At 36.8% G+C, this 24,017-nt stretch overlaps 1 protein-coding gene and 1 long non-coding RNA gene across 5 annotated transcripts in view; one reads left to right on the forward strand and one right to left on the reverse strand.

Moving 5' to 3' along the window:
- The window catches only part of LOC116278775 (uncharacterized), a 73,249-nt gene extending 50,112 nt beyond the window's left edge, over positions 1-23,137 (forward strand). Inside the window, exons 2-5 of the long non-coding RNA XR_004188105.2 lie at positions 869-923; positions 2,950-3,025; positions 9,875-9,997; positions 22,582-23,137. This is a non-coding gene — a long non-coding RNA (uncharacterized lncRNA). The remainder of the gene's footprint in view (positions 1-868; positions 924-2,949; positions 3,026-9,874; positions 9,998-22,581) is intronic.
- HDAC9 (histone deacetylase 9) overlaps positions 1,597-24,017 on the reverse strand; it is a 638,632-nt gene continuing 616,211 nt past the window's right edge. For all 4 annotated transcript variants that reach the window (XM_072964902.1, XM_072964900.1, XM_015245630.3 and 1 more), the window contains 2 exons: positions 19,503-19,650; positions 1,597-1,901 (listed from right to left, as the gene is read on the reverse strand). In XM_072964902.1, the coding sequence (XP_072821003.1) occupies positions 1,862-1,901; positions 19,503-19,650 (188 nt within the window). In that variant the 3' untranslated portion in view covers positions 1,597-1,861. The remainder of the gene's footprint in view (positions 1,902-19,502; positions 19,651-24,017) is intronic.

Here is a 24,017-nt window from a genome sequence, read left to right on the forward strand (position 1 = left end):
TTAACTAATACTGAGTTACATTCCATTTTAGATTTGCTATTTCAAAGGGTGTCTCAGATTTCTAAGATGTTAAACCAAGTATTGAGCCATTTTTGTGTATGTAATAAAAGTCTTTAAAATTAAAATGGTAATCCTAAAAAAACCAAATGCATGAAAAATATGGTCTGACTGTATAACAAAAGGGAGTTATATAATTCTACTTGAGTGAAATCTTTCATCTTTGATTTACAGGTTAGAGTCCTCTTTAACTAAAACCATATTGTTCCGTATCTTTCATATCATGGCCTTCCCTAAAACCTTGTTTTAATTAAGGTTTCTTTCAGATTTCTGAATAAAAGCATGACAATCTTCTCTTATGGCTTTAATATATCCTTTGAGTTAGGAAAATATATGAAAAGAAACATCGACTCTTTGAAAGCATTGTCAGATATTAAATACTGCGAGGTATTCTGCACCAGTGTCTTTAGGTGTTTGAGTTATGCACTGAAATAGAATTTTGGGAGGTGGGGGGATAACCTACTTATATTTAGTAAGTTGCTTTTAATCTCAGAAATGTCCTTTATTTTTAGCCTTTGACCCTAAGGCAACATGTGTAGAGGTTAAATTCTTGTTGCTTTTTTCACATGAAGGCACAACTTCAAGGTTAACTCAATTCAGGATGACTTCAAATAGGCAATGCCTTCATTAACACATTTCAAAGATCTAAACATTCAGTGACATTGTGTAAGTCATATTCACCTCAATGGTTTCACAACTAAAAGAGCACATCAGACCAAGCAACTGTGTTAACCTGGAAAGTAAAGAAATACTCAAAGCTCCTGAGTAATTGGGGAGATTATGGATAATCCTTTTTTTTTTTTTCAAGTAGGAAGGAAGGATGAAAAGCAAGAAGAAAGGAAGTGATGGAAGGCAGAAAAATAGAAGTAAGAGAATAAGTTCTTGATAGATTTGGAGCAAATTAAGATCGCCTTTGAAAAGTTATGCACTTTTCAAAGACACTGAAAATCCTCTGTGGAACATACGCTCAGAGCTACTGTCATCAGAGCGAGGGCTGTGTGAGGGGGGGTGAATCCAGTGCACATCTTCTGGGTGTGAGAACACGGAGGGGTGCTAGGGAAACAGGGTAGCTTTCCTCAAAAAAATGTGACATAAAATACTGCACCATGGTATACAGTGTGTGAGGCTCCTCTGGCATTGGACTTTGAGATAGATACAGCATAGTTTATTACAAAGCCTCAGCCCGGTTCCTCCATTTTGAACTTTTACTAGCAGGAGTTGAACCCTGTGTTAAAACAAAGGCCAAAAAACGAAACAAAACAAAACAAAAAACCCCCTGTGATCTGTCGGGAATTGCTATCTGTTCATCGCTGAAAGCAAATCCTGTAAACAATTTAAGACTGTTTGACTAAAAATTATCCAATAAAAAAAACTGATCAGAATGTCAGGAATGAGTATTTCTCAGGTTTTGCCCCCAATTTTGCTGGCTGTCATAGCATCTGTAATTAACAATATCTAATGGCTGTATTGGGTGTTTTTAGTTCATACGTTGGGGCTGGGAGTGGGTCACCCAGCATATTAAAAGCACGCTGGAAGCAGTTTCTTCCAATCGTGGTTTACTGTAACTTTAGAATCACAGCGGTTACTTTTAAGGAATCTTTAATGCCCTTTCAAGTCCATCCAAAGAACAAGTGAAGCTGCTGTTCAGAATTTTGTGCCCAGTGTTTATGTTCCATTGAATCTGTGCCACCCAGGCAGCAGACAAGACATGTCTGAGGGTGCTGGGGGGGTAGGGTGGGGGATACACAATGATGTCACATACAGGAAATATCGGGGTTGGGGCGGCTGGAGGGGACTTGGCACTTCACAAGGCTGGCTCCTCTTCCATAGGCTCACCAGCAGTTCTGTAAAAATAAACAGGCAATCAGAATACGGCATAAGAGTACACAATGACATTGTAGATTTTCATGCATAATCAAAGCTGATTTTTCAGCCCTCTCTGATGTTTATTTGTGTTATTCAGTTATCCATAAATAGAGTTTCTTTCCTAGGAACTATAAACAAATGTCAAGTGGAAAAACATTTTCGATCCAAGCAATCATTGGAAATGTTCCTGTTTATATTAAAACATGTCAGAATATTTTATAACTCTAGATTCCAAAATGTACATGTTTTGTATCTAGTACAGTCCAATAATTTATTGAAAAAATTAACTATGATATTTTATTTTAGAAGCAATTGCAGTGATTTCCTATGGAACCAGTTTTCTAACGAGAGCAAAGGACCCAGCTAGCTTCTGGAGGAGATGTACCAGGGCTCTGGTTTTTGCTTCTGTTCTTTCATAACTGGATTGGCTGCCTGCCGGAGGCATTTCAAATCAAATTCTGAATTTGATTAGCAAATCACTGCTGCAGACCCAAGATTTTTACAAGAAATGCACTATATGGTAGTATGTAAATAGTTTTTATTCGGCATTATCTGTGGGGTGTTCTGCTTGGGCAAAACCAAAACTAATTGCTTGAAAAATTATACTGGAGATTAAGCCTTAATTTAGTAACACTCTGAGGTGTTTTAAGGCAAACTTTTAGAATGATTTTTAATTTAGTCAAAAGGACAAATTGTAGTAGGAATCCAAACACATGAGGTAGCTGGATTGTTGAGGGAAGAAGACTGGGATTTGAAATGCGGGGAGACTGGAGTATGAGTCTGAGCTCTGCAATTTGCTAATGTCGCAACTGCTAATGTCGCAACTATACTTTTGTGAAGCTGGGGTTTCAGGTTAAAAACCGTGAGAAAAAGGATGTTCCTTACAGAACTAGTGAAGGTTTAAAAAAAAAGAAAAGAAAGAAGGTAAAATTGACTTCCAAACAACACACACTGTAAGACATTAGTTATTTAATACTTTGGATTCGTCATCTAACGTACGCACAAATTGTGTCGAATGCTACACAGATACAGAGTTGTGCCTGTGCTACCATAAGGAATCACAATATTTGGATGATCGTTCTCTCTGGGTGTGGAATAATAGGTAGGTGGTTTTAATTTTCTTTTTCATATTGTTTATTTACTTGCCAGTATTCTATAATGAATTACTTTTATATTAGAACAAATTGCTATGTTTAGAACATTGTTGTTTATGAAGACAAATGAACAATTTAGCCATGTTATTTCATAGTTCTATAAGGAAAAAACCCTGATATTTCTATATATCTATAAATAAAGTAGTTGCCATTTTAATTTAGCATTTTATAATAAATTTAAAACACTGGAGGAAAGATTTTTAACCATGGAATAGTAATTAAAAAGATTTTTATGCATCTCTAAGGAATGGGAAATAGTAGATATTCACTATTTAATGTTAATAAAAAGTGAGAGTTCCAAATGAACCCATATGGAAATACTACAAAAATAAAAAATTCTTAGGAACTTATGCCTGTCCAAGAGTATACTGGATAAGGAGGTGGTGAGAAAGTGGTTAGAGTTGCTATTATAAGATAAAAGCTATTTAAATGAGTCGTATTCTATTAAAATCTTTCCAAACTAAAATTATCAGCATTTCCAAAAGATTTTAAATTAAGGAAAATATTTAAGTAACTAAACTAATTTATAAATAAATATGCAAACTTATTTACATTTTAGAATACATGGATTACACGGGTATAGAATCCTCAAACTAGATAACTCCAAAGAGAATGAATTTTCCTATTTTTTCCCAGCTTTATCAAGATATAATTGACAGAATATTGTGTAAGTAAGTTTGACATACAGTGTGATGATTTGATACATTATATATAGTGAAATGATTATCATAGTAAATTCTTCACCTCCCATAATTACCATTTTGTTATGATAACATTTAATACTTACTCTCATAGCAAATTTCTAGTATACAATAAAAATTATTAACTACAGTCACCATGCTGCATATTAGATCACAGAACTTATTCATCTTATAACTGGAAGCTTGTATCCTTTGACCAACATTGTTCCTTCTCCTCTGCCTCCGAGCCCCTGGTACCTACTGTTTCTATGAGTTCAACATTATTTTTTTCCAGTTTTATTGATAAGTAATTGATATACCTCACTGTATAAGTTTAAGATGTACAGCATGATAGCCTGATTTACATATATTGTGAAATGGTTACCACAGTAGGCTTACATCCATCATCTCATATAGATACAGGGTTCAGTGTTTTTAGATTTCACGTGTAAGTGAGATCATACAGTATTTGTCTTTCTCTGTCAGTCTTATAGCATAATGCCTTAAAGGTTCACCCATGTTGAACCTTCTTTTTTGTGACTAAATAATATTCTATTGTATGTGTATACCACATTTTCTTTATCTATTCATCCATCACTGGACACTTGGGTTGTTTCCTTGTCTTTACTGTTGTAAATAATGCTGCAGTGACCATGAGAGTGGAGATGATCTCTTCAAGATAGTGATCCTGTTTCCTTTGGATATATACCCAGAAGTGGGATTACTGGACCACATGGTATTCTACTTTTAATTTCTTAAGGAACCTCCATAGTATTTTCCATAGCAGCTGCACCAATTTACATTCCCATCAACAGTGCACAAGAGTTCTCTTTCTCCACATCCTCACTAATTTATTATCTTTCATCTTTTTTATGCTAGCCATTTTAACAGATGTAAAGTGATACCTCAATGTGGTTTTGCTTTGCATTTCCCTGATGATTAGTGACGTTAAGCATCTTCCTATGCACCTGCTGGCAATTTGTATATCTTCTTTAGAAATATCTATTCTGGTCCTTTTCCTATTTTTTAACCCAGTTATTTAATTTATTTACTTATGTATTGCTATTGAATTGTATGAGCTCCCTATACATTTTAGAGATTAACCCCTTATCAGAAATATGCTTTCAAATAGTTTCTCCTATTTCATAGGCTTGCTTTTCATTTCGTTGATTCTTTGGCTTTGCAAAAGTTTTTAGTTTGATGTCATTTTACCTGTTTATTTTTGCTTTTGTTGCTTTTTCTTTTGTTTTCGTATCCAAAAAACTCATTTTAGAGACCAAAGTCTAGATTTTTTTCCTGATGTTTTCTTCTAAGAGTTTTATAGTTTCAGGTCTTATATTTAAGTTCTTAATCCATTTCCAGTTAATTTTTGTGAATATAAGATAGGTCCAATTTCTTTCTTCTGCATGTGAATGAAAAGTCTAGTGTTCCCAACACAATTTATCAAAGAGATTACTGTTTTCCCATTGAGTATTATTGACTCCCTTGTCAAAAAATAGTTGACAATACATATAAAGGTATATTTCTGGGTTCTCAATTCTGTTCCATTGGTCTAGGTGTCTGATTTTCTGCCAGTGCCATATTCTTTTGATTGCTATATTTTTGTAATATAGTTTGAACTCGGGACGTGGGAAGCTCCAGCTTTGTTCTTTCTCAAGATTGCTATGGCTATTCAGGGTCTTTTGTAGTCCGATTGAATTTTAGGATTTTTTTCCTATTTCTCTGAAAAAATAACATTGGAATTTTGACGAGAATTGCAATGAATCTATTAATGACTTCATATAGTTTGGATGTTTTAGCAATATTAACTCTTCTGATGCATGAACATGGAATATCTTTGCATTTATTTGTGTCTTCAATTCCCTTCATCAGATCTTAATGTTTTTGGTGTATAGATCTTATTTTGTATCCTGAAACTTTATTGAATTGATTTATTAGTATTAACTTTATTTTTGTTCTGAGGGGAGTATTTTTAGTGGAGGTACCAGGGATTGAACTCATGAACTTGTACATGCTAGGCATGCACTTTACCACTGAGCTATACCCTCCCCACTCAGTATTAACTTTTTTTTTTTTTAGTGGAGTCTTTAGGATTTTTTAATATCCAAGATCATTTCATCAGCAGATAAGCCTTTGTCTTATTTCTTTTCTTAGAGGGCAGACTTTCAACTTTTTACTATTAAGCGTAATGTTAGCTGTGGGTTTGTTTTGTCATATATGGCCTCTATTTTATTGAAGTATTTTCCTTCTATACATAATTTGGTTAAGAGTTTTAATTATGAAAGAATGCTGAATTTTGTCAACTGCTTCTTATGTATCTTTTCAGAGGATAATATGATTTTTACCTTTCATTCCATTAATGTGGTATATCACATTCAGTTACTTGCATACATTGAACCATCTCTGTATCCCAGGGATAAACCCCCCGTGATCATGGTGTATGATCTTTTTAATGTGCTGTTGAAATTAGTTTGCAAGAATTTTGCTGAGGATTGTTGTATCTATGTTCAGCAGGGTTACTGACCTACAGTTTTCTTTTCTGGTAGTATCCTTATCTAGCTTTGGCATCAGAGTAATGGCTTCACAAAATGAGTTTAGGAGCCATGGATTTCCTAAATCAGATTCAGATGAAAATGATCAAAAGGGGAGATTGTCACCTACCCCAAGGCCACAGGCAGATTACTAGAATTCTGGGTCCCAAGCTAAGTCTGGGAGGTGGGACCCTGTGAAAAGCAGCTGTGACAGGTGATGCCTGACAGACACCATTTTCTGGGCTGGCCCTGCTCCCTTCTCAGGTTCTGGGTAGGAGGGAAGAGCAGGCTTTCAATTTTTTGGATGAGTTTGAGAACTAGTGTTAATGTTGTATAAATGTTTGTTAGAATGCACCAGTGAAACCATCTGGGACTGGGCGTTTCTTTTTTCAGAGGTTTTGGGTTACTGATCTAATCTCTTACTTGTTATTGGTCTGTTCAGATTTTCTATTTTTTTCATGATTCAGTCTTGGTAGGTTGTATGCTTCTAGGAACTTATCTATTTCTTATAGGTTCTCCAATTTGTTGACATATAATTGTTTATAGTAGTCTCTTATGATACTCTGTATTTGTGTGGAATCAGTTGTAATGTCTCCTCTTTCATCTATAATTTTTCTGAGTCCTTTTTTTCTTGGTAAGTCTGTTTAAAGGTTTGTCAACTTAAAAAATCTTTTCAAAAAACCATGCCTTAGTTTTGTTGATCTTCTGTTTTTCTATTCTCTTATTTATTTTTGCTGATTTTAAAGTATTTTTTCTTTTGTTAACTTTGGGGTTAGTTTGTTTTTCTTTTTCTAGTTTGTTAAGTTGTAAAGTTAGGTTGTTTGAGTTTTTTTTTTTTTAATGTAAGCATTTATTACTGTAAGTTTGCTCTTAGCTCTGCTTTTGCTGTGTCCCATAAGTTATGTTTCCATTTTTGTTTGTTTCAAAATAATTTTTTGATTTTCTTTGATCCACTAGTTGTACAGGAGTGTGTTGTTTAATTTCCACATATTTGTGAATTTTCCAGTTTTCCTCCTGTTATTGATTTCTAGTTTCATACCATGTAGTCATAAAAAGTACTTAGCAAATTTAAAACGACTGAAATCATAGTAAGGCTTGTTTTGTGACCTATCACATGACCTATCCTGGAGAATGTTCCGTGTGTATTTGAGAAGAATATGTATTTTCTTGCTGTTGAATGGAATGTTCTATATGTCTGTTAGGTCCGTTTGGCATAAACTACAGATCCAGTCCAATGTTCCCTTACTGATTTTCTGTCTGGATCATCTACCCAGAGAAAAGTGTAGAAAGTGTAGTATCTATTATTATTATATTATTGTCTATACTATTCCCTTCAAATCTATTAGTATTTGCTTAATGTATTTAGGTGCTCTGATGTTAGGTACATACATATTTAAAATTATTGTATCCTCTTGATGAATTGATGACTATAAGAATGACCTTCTTTGTCTCCTGTTACGCTTTTAGACTTAGCCTATTTTTTTCTGATATAAGTATAGCTACCAATGCTCTATTTTGGTTTCCATTTGCATGGAATCCCTTTTTTTATCCCTTCACGTTGAGCCTATGTGGGCCCTTAAAACTAAACTGAATCTTCTGTAAGCAGCATATAATTGGGCTTAGGGTTTTTGTTTTTAATCCATTCAGGCACTCTGCCTTTTGATTGGTGAATTGAATCCATTTACCGTTAGAATAATTAATACTTAATGACTTAATATTTATTGCCATCTTATTCATTGTTTTCTGGCTGTTTTGTACTTCTTTTGTTACTCTCAATGTTTTCCTTTTGAATTGATGATTTTCCATAGTGGTATACTTTAATTCCCCTTGCTTTATCTTGTGTGAATGTACTATAAGTTTTGCTTTGTGGTTACTCTGAGGCTTACTTGAACACCTATAACATTGTCATATAGGTATACACAGTCTAATTTTAATCTGATAACAACTGAACTTTGATTGCATATGAAACTCTACCCTTTTACTCCTCTTCTCTATATTTTATGTTCTTGATATTACAATTTACATCTTTTTGTATTGTGTATCCATGAACAAATTATTGTAGCTATAGATTTTTTTTTAATACTTTTGTCCTTTAACCAAGAGTTAAATGTTTAACATATTCTGGTTGGCAGGTTTGTTTTTTCCTTTCAGCACTTTGAATATATCATCCCACTGTCTCTTGCCTTGCAAGGTAGCTGCCGAGAAATCCACTGATAAGCTTATGAGGGTTCACTTGTATGAGAGAAAACTTTCGTTGCTTTTAAAATTGTCTGTTTGACTTCTGACAGTTTTATCATGAGTCCTGGAGATCATTTTGGCATGAAATTTTGGGCTGACCTATTAGCTTCATAAACTTGGATGTCCAAATCCTTCCTCAGGTTTGGGAAGTTCTCAGCCATTATTACTTTAAGCCTTCTTTCCCTTTTTCCTCTCTTCTCCTCCTGGGACTCTAATAATTCATAGGTTGTTTGTTGTCTTATTGGTGTCCCATAAGTCCCACAGGCTTTCTACATCCCCTCTTTATCCTTTTTTCTTTTTGCTCCATTGACTAGATACTTTCAAATGATCTGTCTTCAAGTTCATTGATTCTTCCTTCTGCTTGCTCCAGTTTGATGTTTAACTCTGTACTGAATTCTTAGTTACTGTATTCTGCAGCTCCTAACTTTCAACTTTCTGTTCAGTACTTGTTTATGTTTTCTCTTTCTTGAACTCATCATTTTATTTTGATATTGTTTATCTGTTCCCCTGTAACTCTCAGCATTTTTAGAACAACTATTTCTAATTCTTTTTCAGGCAGTTCATATATCTCCATTTCTCTGGGGTCAATCACTGGGAATTTACTGTGTTCCTTTGGTGGTATCAGGTTTCCCTGACTCTGTGCTCCCTGTGGCTCTGGGTCTGGGGCAGAGGGGCATGATGTCTTGTTGGCTTAGACCTCTCAGGTCCACAGCATTGATAACTGTGGTCCTTGGTGAGTACTCTGGGGGGATGGGGTGTCTTGAGTGACTTTAAGGGTTTTGGGGTTCAAATCTTCAGGTACATCTAGGGAACAGGGCAGGCCACTGTAGTGGCTGGAGCCAGTGGTTCACAAACACGGGTAGTGGCAAGGGCTGGGGCCAACCACAGGTGCAGTATCAGCTGTTGGGGCACTGGCTCTTGGCATGCACTCCTGTAATTGCAGGGTCTTTACGTGGCCTTATGGCATTGGAGGCTAAAGTTCGGACTCAGACTGGCAGAATGCAACCACATAGCTGGAGCAGCTAAATGACACTGAGCCCAGCATTGTAGGCCAGTGATAGAAGTCAGGGCCAGATGTGGAACCCAGAGGATTTGGCCTTGGCTCTAGAGGTGCATTCCCATGGCTAAAGCATCTCACCACAGGTGTGCTATAGAGGTTGTGATATGAGTAGAGCCAGGGGTGTGCAAGAAGAGGTAGCTAAAGTAGAGGTTCAGGCCAGGAACAGGTTATATGGCTGAATCCCAGCCCTCAGGCATTTTTGGGGGGCCTTGGCTGTCAGTATGGACTTCCATGTCTTGCCAAGAAATAATTACCAAATGTCTATTATGCACCCTGGCTCTGTTCTAGGTACCAGAAGTATAGAGGAGACATAAGAAAGTATAACCAAAGGACTTGATCCAATTTTTTGGATTGATGGTCAGTGAACATCCTCCAAGAAGAAGAAGTGATATTTGATCTGAGAGCTAAAAGGTAAGTGGAAGAGAACTGGGAGGCCAGTGTAGGGTCAGTGAGAGGAGGAAGACAAGCTAAATATTCCAAACAGAAAGAGGGTATGTGCCAAGAAAGCCTGATGTGGACATGAATATGCCTCTGGAGAAAACTTGAAAGCACAATGGGATATCATTACATACTCACTAGAAAGGCTCAAATTAAAAGACCAATTATAAAAAGTATAGGTGAGGATTCAAGCAATCAGGACTATCATTCACTGATGGTGGGAATGAAAAGTAGCATAGCCATTTTAGAAACCAGTTTGGAAAGTAAAACAGTGTCCCTATAACTCAGCAGTTCTACTCCTAGGTATATACTGAAGAAAACTGGATGCTTGTCTTCACAAAGTAAAATCTTGTATGAAAATTTAATAGAGACTTAGGTTCCTCAAAAAATTAAAAATAGAATTACCATGTGATCCAGAAATTAATTTCTGGGTATATATCCAAAAGAATTAAAAATAGAATCTTGAGGAGATAACCGAACACTTATATTCATTAAAGAATTATTCACAATAACCAAGAGGTAAAGGTAACCTCAGTGAATGGATAAAGAAAATGTAATATATACACACAATGAAATATTAGCCATATGAAAAAAAGATATTTTGCCATATGCTACAATATGGATGAAATTTGAGGATATTATACTAAGTGAATTAAGGCAATCACAAAAAGGCAAATACTGCATGATTTCACTTGCATGAGGTATCTACTATAAAGTAGTCACATTCTTAGAAAGTAGAATGGTGGTTGCCAGGAGCTGTGAGGAGGGGGAAAAGTAAGTTGTTTAATAGGTATGGAGTTTCACTGTTTCAAGATGAAAAAGTTCTAGGCTTATATTGAACAATGGGCATAGAATTAACACTAACTATTGTATTGTACACTTAAAGATGGTTCAGCTGGATGAAGTATCTTTTTCCATCCTCTCACTTTCGATCTATGTGTGTCCTTCTTCCTAAAGTGGGTCTCTTGAATGCAGCATATTGTAGGTTCTTGTTTTATTATCCAGTCAAATGATCTTAAGATTTATATGGAATCACGAAAGACCCAGACTTACCAAAGCAATATTGAAGAAAAAACGAAGCTGGAAGAATAACCCTCCCAGGCTTCAGACAATACTATACACCTACAGTAATCAAAACAGATATATGGATCAATGGAACAGGCCTCTGGTCAATTAATCTTCAACAAAGGAGGCAAGAATATACAATGGAGAAGAGACAGCCTCTTCAGCAAGTAGTGTTGGGAAAACTGGATAGCAGCATGTAAATCAGTGAAGTTAGAACATTCCCTCACCCGATACACAAGAATAAATTCAAAATGATGTAAACATAAGACAATACACCACAAACCTCGTAGAAGAGAAGAGGCAAAACATTCCCTGATATAAACCTTAGCAATGTTCTCCTAGGGCAATCTACCCAGGCAATGGAAATAAGAGCAAAAATAAATAAGCAAATGGGACCTCATAAGCTTTTGCACAGCAAAGGAAACCATAAGCAAAACAAAAAGACAACCTACGGAATGGGAGAAAATATTTGCAAATGATGAGACTGACCAAGGTTTAGTTTCCAGAATATATAAACAAACAGCTCATAAAACTTAACAAAAAACAAACAACCCAATCCAAAAATGAGTAGAGGACCTAAACATACCATTCTCCAATGAAGACATACAATGGTCAAGAGGCATATGAAAAAATGCTCAATATCGCTAATTATCAGAGAAATGCAAATCAAAATGACAATGAGGTATCACCTCACACCAGTCAGAATGGCCATCATTCAAAAGTCCACGAATGATAAATGCTGGAGAGGGTGTGGAGAAAAGGGAACCCTCCTACACTGCTGGTGGGAATGTAGTTTGGTGCAGCCATTACAGAAAGCAGTATGGGTATTCCTCAAAAAAACTAAAAATAGACTTACCATATGATCCAGCAATCTCATTTCTGGGTATATATTCAGAAGTAACTAATTAAAAAAGATACATGCACCCCAATGTTCACAGCAGCACTATTTACAATAGCTAAGACATGGAAGCAGCCTAAATGTCCATCGACAGGTGTCTGGATAAAGAAGTTGTGATATACACATATACAGTGGAATACTACAAAGCCATAAAAAAGAATAAAATAGTGCCATTTGCAGCTACATGGATAGACTTGGATATCATCATTCTAACTGAAGTAAGCCAGAAAGAGAAAAACCATATGTTATCACTCATATGTGGAATCTTTAAAAAAAAAAAAAGATACTATGAACTCAAATACAAAACAGACTTGCAGACATAGTAAACAATCTTATGGTTACCAGGGAAAGGGGGTGGGAAGGGATAAATTTGGGAGTTTGGGATTTACAAATTTTAGCCATTACATATAAAAATAGATTTAAAAGAGAAAGTTTCTTCTGTATAGCACAGGGAACTATGTTCAATATCTTGTAATAACCTTTAATGTAAAAATATGAAAATGTATATACACACACACACACACACACATGACTGGGACATTGTGCTGTGCACCGGAAATTGACACACTGTGACTGTACTTCAGTTTAAAAAAAAATGGTTTAGGTGGTAATTGTTTTTTCTATAATAAAAAATTATTTCTAGCAATTTTATTCATAATAGCCCCACATGGCAGAGAATCTGAATAGACATTTTTCCAAAGAAGACATACAGATGCCCAACAGGTACATGAAAAGATGTTCAACATCACTAATCAGCAGGGAAATGCAAAGCGAAACACAATGTGATATCACCTAACACTTATTTAAGTGGCTACTATCAAAACCACAAGAACTAACAAGTGACAGGCTGAGGAGAAAAGGGAACATTTGTGCACTATTGTTCAGAATGTAAGTTGGTGCAGCCACTATGGAAAACAGTATGAAGTTTTCTAAAAAATTAAAAACAGACTTACCATATGATCCAGCAAATTTGGCTTCTGGGTATTTATCCAAAGGAAATGGACATAACTAATTCAGAAAGATACATGCATCCCCATGTTCACTGAAGAATTATTTATAATAACCAAGACATGGAAGCAACTTGTGCCCATCAGTGGATGAATGGATAAAGGAAACATGGTACAAGGGAATATTATTCATCCATAAAAAAGAAAGAAACCTTGTTATTTGCAACAACATGGATGGAACTTGAGGCATTATGTTATGTTGACAGAAAGACAAATACCGTATGATGTCACTTATATGTGGAATCACAAATAAACCCTGACTTACAGATACAGAGAACAGATTGGTGGTTGCCAGAGGTAGAAGGGTGGGCGAAATGGGTGAAGGTGGTCAAAAGATACAAACTTGAGTTGTAAGATAAATAAATCCTGGGAAATTATAATGTACAGCATGGTGACTACAGTTAATAATACTGTATTGTATATTTAAAGTTGCTGCAAGAGTAAATCTTAAAAGTCCTCAAGAAAAAAATTATAACTGTATGGATGTTAACTAAACTTACTGTGGTGATCATATTACAGAATATACAAATATTAAATCATTATGTTGTATACCTGAAAGACATGTAATGTTACTTATATTTCAATAAAAATCATAAAAAACAATCAATAGCCCCAAATGATAAGCCCAATAGCCTTATACATTGGGAATAATGCACAGTAATAAAAATGAACAAACTACTGACTGGATGGATCTCAAAAATGTTAAGCTTAGAAAAGTAAAAGGAGCCAGATAGAAAGCATTATGTACTAGTAGGATCCCCTTTAAATGAAACTCAAATTCTGGCAAAACTAATGTCTTTCTTAGTGTTAAAACTAAGAAAGAGAAAAAGGTTGCCTATGGAAGGAATGGCAGTAAGAAGAGGCGCAAATAAACTTCCTGGGTGATGAAAATGTTCTCGATTATGTTCTGGTTGGTGTTTCTATGAGTGTGGAATAGGTGAAAAAGCTACTGTCTCTATCTTGGAAGCCTTTGCTCCTATTTACTAGGCGAAACCCTCCACTCTTCTACCCCGGCTCCGTGGCCCTGGTTCTGTGATCTGTTCCCCAGGCTTTGGTCTACGTTAGATCTTCTTTTATTCTGCAGCTCAGTCTATCCAATGACCCATCACTTATCGTAGTTGGTTGTTCATGTCTGATCCCATGATAGGAAGAGTAACAACCCCCAAAGCTGTCCCTGTCCCAATCCCTGGAAGCTGTGACTGTCACATTGCATGACAAAACTGATTGTAAATTTAATTAAGGTCAAGGACCTTGAGAAAGAGAAATTATCCTGGTGGATCTAGCCTAATCATATGAGTCCTTACAAGCAGGGAAACCTTTCTGGCTTTTCAGTCAGTCTTCCTAGCTTTTTTTCTTCAGTCAGAGAGAGATGCGATAACTGAAGAAAGGGAGAGAGCTGTAAAGTTGCTGGCTTTGCAGATCGTGGAAAGCAGTCATGAGCCAAGGAATGCAGGCAGCCTCGAGAAACTGGGAAAGGCAAAGAAACAGTTTCTCCCCTAGAGCCTCCGGGAAGGAACAAGGTCTTGCCAGCCTCTTGATTTTAGCCCAGAGACCTGTCAGCCTTTTCTGACCTTTCTGTCATCTTGAGCCACTAAGTTTGTAGTAATTTTTTAAGATAGCAATAGAAAATGAATACAGTCTCCAAGTATGGGAACATTTTGAAGACTCCAAGGAAGCTTTGACCCTGACTCCGAACACTTTGCTTTTTATGTGCCACAATCAGAAGATGTTTAAGGAATAAATGAACCAGATGTTCTCCCTCCTCATTCTGCAGGTCGCAGGATTACCTTGTAATCTGTTACTATCACTCCCACATCCCCTCCACCTCGCCCAAGACAATTCCTTTTTCTAGTCGGACAGACACTTGGCTTCCCCTTTCCTCCTTTATTATGTTCCCTCAATCAGCCTATCTTTATAATATGAGCACTATGGGAGTCTGGTTAGCCAGCATATCTGGAAGTGGACACTCTCAACTAGCACTATGAAAGAAAAACATAAAATACACATTTGGAAAGCTCATTTAAAAAGATAAAGACACCAATTCCCTCAGAAAACATAAATAGAGACAAAGAGCTCAGGTATCTTTATAAATTACTATGCTACCATTTTAACAATGTTTTGTCTCCTGTCTTTGGACTCATTCATTCAATAAATATTTGTTTACTATCTACAATGTATTGGGAATCGTTAAGTTCTTTTAAGTCAGCTAACCACAGATGAGTTAATTGAACAATTATTGCTTAGTGACTATTTGTCAGTCTCTTGTTTTTACTGACTGCACTACTGATTTAAGCTACGAACAGTTAAACATGTAGATGCCCAGGTACAGCTTCTATATTCTAATACTATAGATCACTGGATGATGAACAATGTATTAAGGGAGGGAAGAAATAAGAGCAATTGAGGAAGCAGGAAAATGACAGAAAAAAATAAAAACCAACCTTTGATTTCTATGTGTCAAGTGTTGTGTTCATAAGATGTATTGTTTCATTTCATCCCCAAAACACTATGAAATTTTCCCTTCATTTTAAAGACAAGGAAAAATTAAGCCTAGAGAAATAAGCAACTTGGTCCTGATCAGCAGTTATTACGCTGGAGATGGGATATGAATGAGGCAGGCTGATTCTAGAGTCACACTCGACTCTTCCTCTGTAGTGGCAAGAAGACAGGAGGGAAGGAGAGGAGATTGACTGAGATGACAGGAAGCTCAGGTTCTCAGGCCTCTCATTTTACTTGAGGTTCTATTCCACCATGTGTCTTTTTCTCAAATTAAACACTTGCTTATAAACAATTTAGAATGGAACCTTGAAATACATCAGGCACTGAATTTAATCTCTAACATACTAAGTCAGAGTTCACACGCACCCCAAGACCACATGTTAGGCACTGAACACAGAGGTAAAATGACAGTCCCAGGAAGAGAAGGAAAAGAAGATAAGAAGGGATGTACGTACTGTCCTTCCTTTTACTGGGAACTTCCAAATCTCAGCCCACTTTTCAACTAAGGCACTGTTGCCATTGGATGAAAATTAAAAATAAAATTTACACTAGAATGTTTGCCTGGTTAGATAAACAAGTGTTCAAAATAATAGTATCAGAGAGAAAAATTGGAAACCTGAATAATTCATACCATATTTAGCTTCCAGAAGCCTTGGAGATACAACCCTAAAGCACGGAAAACAAAGTTGTGTTTCTAAGCCTGTTAGAGATGAATGTATATTCAACAGCAGTCTGTACAAATCTTCAGATACAGGAAAACGGGATTATTGCTGTCCTTGGCACTACTGATAGGCCATTCAAAGCTAAGGCATGTGACATTTGAGGTTTTTCAGCTTATTGTTATACTTTTTTTTCCTTTAACATTCATGAATAAAATAGTTAAAAAATAAAATAGCCAGATTCAGAATCTTACTTTTCTCATGCTTCTCTATTATATAATGACTTGAAACCATCTCATTCCTGAGACAATGACTAAAGTTGAAGATGAAATGAAACAACCATATCCTGTTGTATTAAGAAAATCTCATATGATTCATACTATAGTCTATATACTGACATTTGAAAACCTTTCAGTTTTTGTTTCGATATAAAAAATGAGAGAGAGAAATTCTAGAGTGTAAACATGTTCCCAGTAACTTAAGAATTGATCATTCTGAAGTCTTGATTGCCAAAGAGAACTTTTTCTTGATTTTCAGCAGAGCCTGAACTGGTATCCAAGAATAAACCTCAATACTGAACTGACCTTTTCAAAGTAGAAGCATTTGAAACAGATATCCAACCAATGCAAACTAGAATCTTTTAAAGGTGCAGTCTTCTGACAAATAAGAAGAAAACTAAGATCACACTTCTTTCTTCTAAATGATATGCTATATGTGACAAGTCCTATCCACTTAATAGTCTTTGAATATATACCTTGGCCCCAGTTTTTTTTTTTTTTTGGTCTTTTGTTTTCTGCTGACCCACCAATCTTTTCTTTCCTGCTCAACTTCTTTGCTACCTGAAAATTATGTTTTGAAAATTATATTTCAGTCATCTCCAAAATGAATCCCTAGACTTTTTCTAATAATTTCTTCTTCATGGTCCATCAATGAGTTATAAAAATGAAATGACTATTTGCACTGTGTTGTCATCTCCCCCACCCCCCCAAGAAATGAACAAAAAATACTTACAATGGTTCTTAGCCAGGAGCATTTTATCCTTTATTCACTAGTGGTAAATGAGTCAGATATGAGTTGGCCAGGAAAAGAGCTGCTTTACCCAAAATCTTAGTACAAAATGAGTCATCTCACTCCAAACACCAATATATTCTCCAAAATAACTGGCAAGAATTTCCTATAAAAAGAATCTTGCCTTCACCCTTTTCCATCCATTTAGCTCTCTGATTTTTCTAATTTTTCCGTTTCCTGTGTACTTATAATATTGCATTCATAACAAAGGCCCAAGAACATTTCTACCTCTTTACCTCATTCTGAAAGTCATCCTTCCTATACTGAGTAGGGGGGCCATTCTGATAGCATTCCCCTGGAAAGAATAAATGCTCTGTGGCTTTCAAGGGCGCTCCCAGTCTGACTCTCTGTGATGAAACCCATGCATGGTTCAACAGAAATGCGAAAGCCAGTTCTAGAAGAATTTTTCTTTTCAGCCTCTGCTGAAAAAGTGAGTTCAAAACCACAGAAGATATTTCAAGCAAAACCATTTTTCTCCCCACAAGAGAAATTAATAAGAATAGATTCAATCTGTCTAAAACTGATAAACATGAATCCAGGCCACACACTTCAATTCTGCTTCCCTATACATCAGAACATTCCCATTCTTCCTCTCCCATCAGATGATGCCGAAAAATCACTGTGAACTGAAGCCAGGAGGCAAGCACACCATTTACCTGAGAATAAACAAGCATGCTTGTAGAGCCAAATCCCGCCAAAGTGCTGAGATTTTTCTATTCCATGGGGCTCATAATGTGACTTATTATTCTTAATTATTCTAAGTTCTGCAATTCAACGGGCAAAATAACTTACAAATCATTTCACTCAGGTTGGAATTTAGCTTCATGTCTCTATATTAAATGAATTCTAAAGAAGAGCTATGCTCCCTTCATATCCAACACTAACAGATGTTAGTTTCCTTAGTTTTACAGCCCTCCAATGACAGACAACTAACTGTATTTGGCTTTGGGAGTAACTGCAACACCTCTGGATTATGAAGTTGGTTTGGTTCTTAGCTGGGAACGGCAGGGGGTTAGTTCACGTTATCAAAGATGTAAAAAAAGTTTCCCCTTATGCTCCAGATGCCCAATATGAAGATGCCTTTTAATATAATGTTGTACAACTTTTTTTTTCTTTACTGGTAATCTTCTCTTCAAGTGGTTATGGTAAGAAAAAACAATTGTATAAAAATGAAATCTCTTATTCAGTGTATCTCCAGCTCTTGACCAAAACAAGATGTTAAATCCATTAAGCTCTGAATATCTAGTAAAAGCAAGAAAGCTAAAGCTGTTCAAATTTGTGCATTCTTGGGAAAATTGCCAACCTATACACTAGTAAGCAGGATCTGTGTAATTAATGGTGATGTTATTGACAGAGGGAATCCAGTTTCATTCTCAGAAGCAATTTAAAAGAGCAAGTTGGCAGAGCTTTGGTAAAGCCTCGCCTATTCTTTTTCTTTTTCCCCCCACCTATTCATTTTTAAATTGAGGAAATGTGACTTTGAAGTCATCCAGAGAGCACCAATGTTAATGTATGCACATTTGTGGTGATTTTGGTCACAGTAGACTTAAAAGAAATCCCGAGTGTAGTATTGTCTATTGAACAGCAAAATGCACAAACCAACAAACACTTCTTAAAAGGAGAAGCATCAAACCCGGTCTTAGGTTATCTTTTTCTGCCCTGAAAGCTATTCATATGAAGACTAATTAAAATCAACTCCTTATTATCATTAAGTAAAATAAAACCAGACTGAGTCCACATTCCTTTGCACACACTCCTGTCTCCTTGAGAGGCAACCTCCATCTTTACCCAGTGGTTGTATCTCACGGACAGTCATAGAAGAAGCCTGTATGTATTTAGGTTATCCAGCTGACTAGCCATACCTCCAGCTTCTGCTCTCCTTTCCCCTCTTTGTTATATCAGTGATTTCAGAATGATGAGAGAAAGAAAAACAGCTGGAAAAAGAGAGATAACTAAGGAAAGAAGTTAAGCCCACAAAAAGCTTTTTCCATAATGATCCACACTAAGTTATCCAACAAGGAGTGATTTTTCTCACCATCTATCTCATCCTTCTATTTCCCTGTGAACTGCAACCACATGCTCTAGCTCTGTGCTTCCCTTAAAAGAATGAAACAAATGAATTCTTGACAGCCGACAGCATGTGCTGTGGCACCTGTGGCTCTGGAGAAGACAGGTGGAAGTCGAGGAGACAGGTGAAGGACAGCCTGGAGAGAAGCTGACAGATGCTAATGATGAGCCTGGATGTGACTGACCTTAATGATTCCCCCGTGTTGGATTCATACCTGCCGTCTTCTCTAGCAAAGGGCTGTTCCACATCCACTGTCAGGGAGGCCAGGGCAGAAACGGTCTCTGTCTCCTCTTGCAGCTGAGCCCCGGCCAGAGCACAGCCCCTTGGCACAGCCACCGTCCTCACGGACTTCCAGTACTTGCCTATAAAAAACACATGTTATCATACTTTATAGGAATTTCAGTTAGAACAGTATTAATCAGAAGACTTGCATAGGTCCAACACAGAGTACTTAAAATTCACAATGTTATACACAGTTGTAATTTAATTTCTTAACTGTTACGATTAAGAGTTTTCCTCAGTCTAGAATGCCAAGTTGTGAAGTGCTCACATTCCCAAGCCCGAGTCTCTCCCTTGCTCAGAGGTAATAAAGTGAGGAATAATCCACGGTCTAACGAACTCACTCAGATTGACAGCTGTCTCTGCAGCTAAGCAGGCCGACTCCGGGCACGTGCCCTGTGGGTAACTCTCAGGAGACTGGGAGGTAGAAGTTTCATGGAGAAACTGAATGAAATAGTAACGTTAAAAATTGCTACTTAGCCATTAACTTAAAAAACAAAACAAAACAAAACTGAGGTTGGAATATCAGAGGAAAAGAAAAGCCCAGAAATGCCAGCATGAATCAAATGGCAACTTTGCCAGAACAATCAGGTTTGTTAGTCCTGGATGTCCTTACTTTCTCAGCCCCAGGGTGTGTACTAGAATAATAACTGATTTAAAACTTTAATATATGTATTGGCTGATGTTGGAACCCTTCCATATGTTATACGGATGTTTCTTTTTTTTGAGGCAGGGAAGGAGAATGAGAGGAAAATAGGAGGTCATTTCATGAGAATATGCCAGTGGGATAAACATGAAAGAGCAGAGCCAACAGTCTTCTTACAGCCCCTAAGCTATTTTTTTGTGAAGTATTCAGTAGCCTCAAATCAAAGCAGGAGCATCTCTCTAGCTGCTGACAAGACTCACCAGGTTAGAAGTATCTCAGCAGCCTGACCAATTAAGTGGGAAGTTGGCATGCAAAGTTAGCTTACTTACAAAAAAAAAAAAAAAAAAAAAAAATTCTGCCGGAGTGGAAAAGGCAAATGGGTGACTACCGAACTGCGAGTAACTGGGTGCTAGACCCAGCTCTGCAACTAACCATCCTGTCATGCTGGCGAGGCTCTTTGGTACTTTATTTATGCTTCTCAAAACAGCCGGGATGCCCTCCGATCCCTTCCAGTTCTAACATTTCATGATTGGCCTTTCCTTATCTCACTGTTTCAGAAAGGAATAAAAGTCGTGTCTTGTTAGGGGAGGAGACTCAGTATCCCCTCCACTCGCCATGTCAGTAGAACCTTCTGACACAGCTGTGCACTGCTCCTACTTTACATATTGAGATCACCTAGTCTGACCAAAGTCAGAATCATAAAGCTTTGAAGCTGGACCACATGACAGCAATTCTAACTGAATGAACCCACAAAGTAACATTTTTTGAAAGCCACGGCTGTGCCAGATGTTGAGGACACAAAGATGCTTCCCTGACACCAAGAAATTTATGGTCTAGTTGAGAAAGACTTTTCAGTTAACAAGCAATGACAATTCTGTGTAGAAAAGGCCCACCCACATGCTCCTGAGAGGAACTAAGTAGAACATAACGCTTTTGATGCCAGGAAGGCGAGAGAAGAATTGCCAGAAAAAATAACACTTGACCGAGTATTTGAAAGACCATCAGAAGTTAGGCTGAAACAGAAGGAGATGGCGGTGGTGAGGTATCCCTAGAAGAGGAAATTGTGCATACGAATGTGCAGAGACTCAAGTCTCTGTTGTTTACTGGGGTACAGAGTCCACTGCCAGGCACAACTAGAATGTAGGCAAAGCCTGGAGTGTAATGAATGAGATTACTATGGTAGGCATGGGCTAATTACCACACAATCTTGAATAACATGGCAATGATCTTGGCCTTCAACCTGTGGGTGATAAGGGGCCATTTTAAGAAGAGACAGAGAATCAGGTTTAAGTTTTTCAAAGATCCCTCTGGAGAGATCAATCATGGATGATGGATTGGAAGGTGATGAGAGTGGTGGGAGGAAAACCAGTTTTACATCTTGGCCAAAGTCCAGGCAGGAAATGATGATGTCTGAGCTAAAAGGAAGTGACAACAAAAATGAAGAGATGGACTATAGAGAGGCTTAGGAGGTGAGCAATGGAAATGTATCTTGGCTTTTTCTTTAGTAGCCCCCTACCTCTCTCAACTTTGAAAGATGACCCTAAATTGACAGTTGCATTCCAAGACCCTAATTTCTCTAGATCAGAATGTCATTATAATCTTACCCAAGTTGCAAATGTCATATTTCATCTATAAATGCATTCAGTTGTAATGAGTTTCATAAAATATTATTATTAATCATTATTTTAGCACATGATATTCACAAAACTGGCAATTCTGGATGTCATCATTTCCTTTCTCTCTAAGGTGACTCATATGGGGTCTCTGACAAACAACAGGTGGTTTATGGGTTAAATTGTTATAAACTACAGGAAAAGGACACTAGCATTACTGAGTTCCCAAAATGTGCCAGCGACTGTGCTAGGTATTTTCACATTTATCATTTATAATTTTATTTAATCCTCATGATAATTATGTAGGCAATGTTAGGTAATTTTTTCTATGGTCACATGGCTAACAAGTAGAGGCGCTAAAGCCTCACCCAGGACTGTCTGACTCCAGAATGTTTCCTTCTCTGAAATCTGGTGTCCTCCTCTACGTGGTCCTCCTCTAATATACTCCTACTACACCCAAAAATACGAAAATAGACTAAATACATGAAAATCTCAACTTAAAAGAATTACGCACATTGCTATATATATATACGCATGCGCGTGCACACACACACACACACACACACACACACACTTCACTTTACTGAAGAAATTAGTTTACCAAAGGAACAAGTTACTCTTGTTCCTTAGATATGTGACTCAGTTGCTTCACCTTTTATTGATTTTATGGCATCGGATGATTGTACTCGCTAAGACAACCATGTTGAGACTCGTTCTTTCTACTCTTCACCGCTCATTACCTTCATTTCTCACAGTCTACTGCAAGCACCTGATTATCAGGTGCATCCCTGATGAAGCTACCACAAAACTGGAGACAACTGCTCACTGGAGATTAAGGAAGGATAAGGAGTCCATAAGATGGAGCCCTGAGGTCAAAGTCAAGATTTATAGATTGGAAACCTCACACCAATCCCAGAGAAGTCATTTGGATCACTCTGGGGCACAATGTCCTCATTTATAAAATGATAGCGGTGGGACTGATGATAATGAAAGGTCTCTTCCTACCTAATTCTCAGTGATTCTTCTGATCTTACATTACATATCACTCTTGGATGTTAGAATAAATTTGTTATGGCAGAAAATTTTATTTTTCTTTGAGCCCACAAATCCTTGAAGAGGTCAGCAAACACTTGCTTTTAGATAATACGGCACAGCTAGAATAACCAAGGGCTTTAATTTTCAAGCACTGTAGTTTTTTCCTCAAGAAGAGAGCTCTTGGTCATAGACAAAACAAATCTCTTTACTCCCCAAACAGTCAGGACAGAAAGACAATCATTAATAACAATCTTTCAGGAGAATGACTAACAATGATCCTCCAAAGTTCAGCCTTTATGTATGTTAGTGAGAAAGATTTAAATAGCTGAGCCCTTTTGAATAAAGTTTAATGTGTATAAAATATCCTGCTAAATTAAGATTAAATGTTAAAAAGCTTGGCTTTTATCCAAATGTATGAGGTTCCTTACTCAGAAATAACTCATAACTTTAAATTCAATATGGCCTCTGGTAAAGCCTATAAAAACAAGGGGAACATTCTACATTGATAATGCATTTATAGACCACTATCTCTGTAAAGGAGAATAATTAAAATGGAAGTCGGTATAGCAGGACTGTGCAATATGCAGCCAATTCAAATCCCACAATTTATGGGTTATATTTTCACATGATGGGTAGGTTTTTTTCCCCCTACAGAAATACATGTGCAATAAAAATCGTATCTGTTGGCACGGGAATAATATCCCCATTAGCACATAAGAGAAATGAATCAAGGTTTACTGCTAGAGTTTTCAGGAGCTGCTATTTATAAAGTAAAATATTAGTAACCAGCCACCACTGTGTTGCTCTCCTAAGGCAATAAAACTGGCAAAAGAGGGGTTTTCTATTAAAACTGGACACATATACTCCCTCTTAGGTCATATCTTCTATCCTTATTCATTTTTCCCTCTCTGTAAATCTCACTTTTCGGCACTTTTTTGAGGGGGACTACTTGGCTTTCAGTATTCTTTTCTTTTCTTTTCTTTTCTTTTCTTTTCTTTTCTTTCTTTCTTTCTTTCTTTCTTTCTTTCTTTCTTTCTTTCTTTCTTTCTTTCTTTCTTTTCTCTCTTTCTCTCTCTCTTTCTCTCTTTCTTTCTTTCTCTCTTTCTTTCTTTCTCTTTCTTTCTCTCTCTCTTTCTTTCTTTCTTTCTTTCTTTCT

Source organism: Vicugna pacos, chromosome 7 (genome assembly GCF_048564905.1).
Source record: "Vicugna pacos chromosome 7, VicPac4, whole genome shotgun sequence".
Lineage (NCBI taxonomy): Eukaryota > Metazoa > Chordata > Mammalia > Artiodactyla > Camelidae > Vicugna > Vicugna pacos.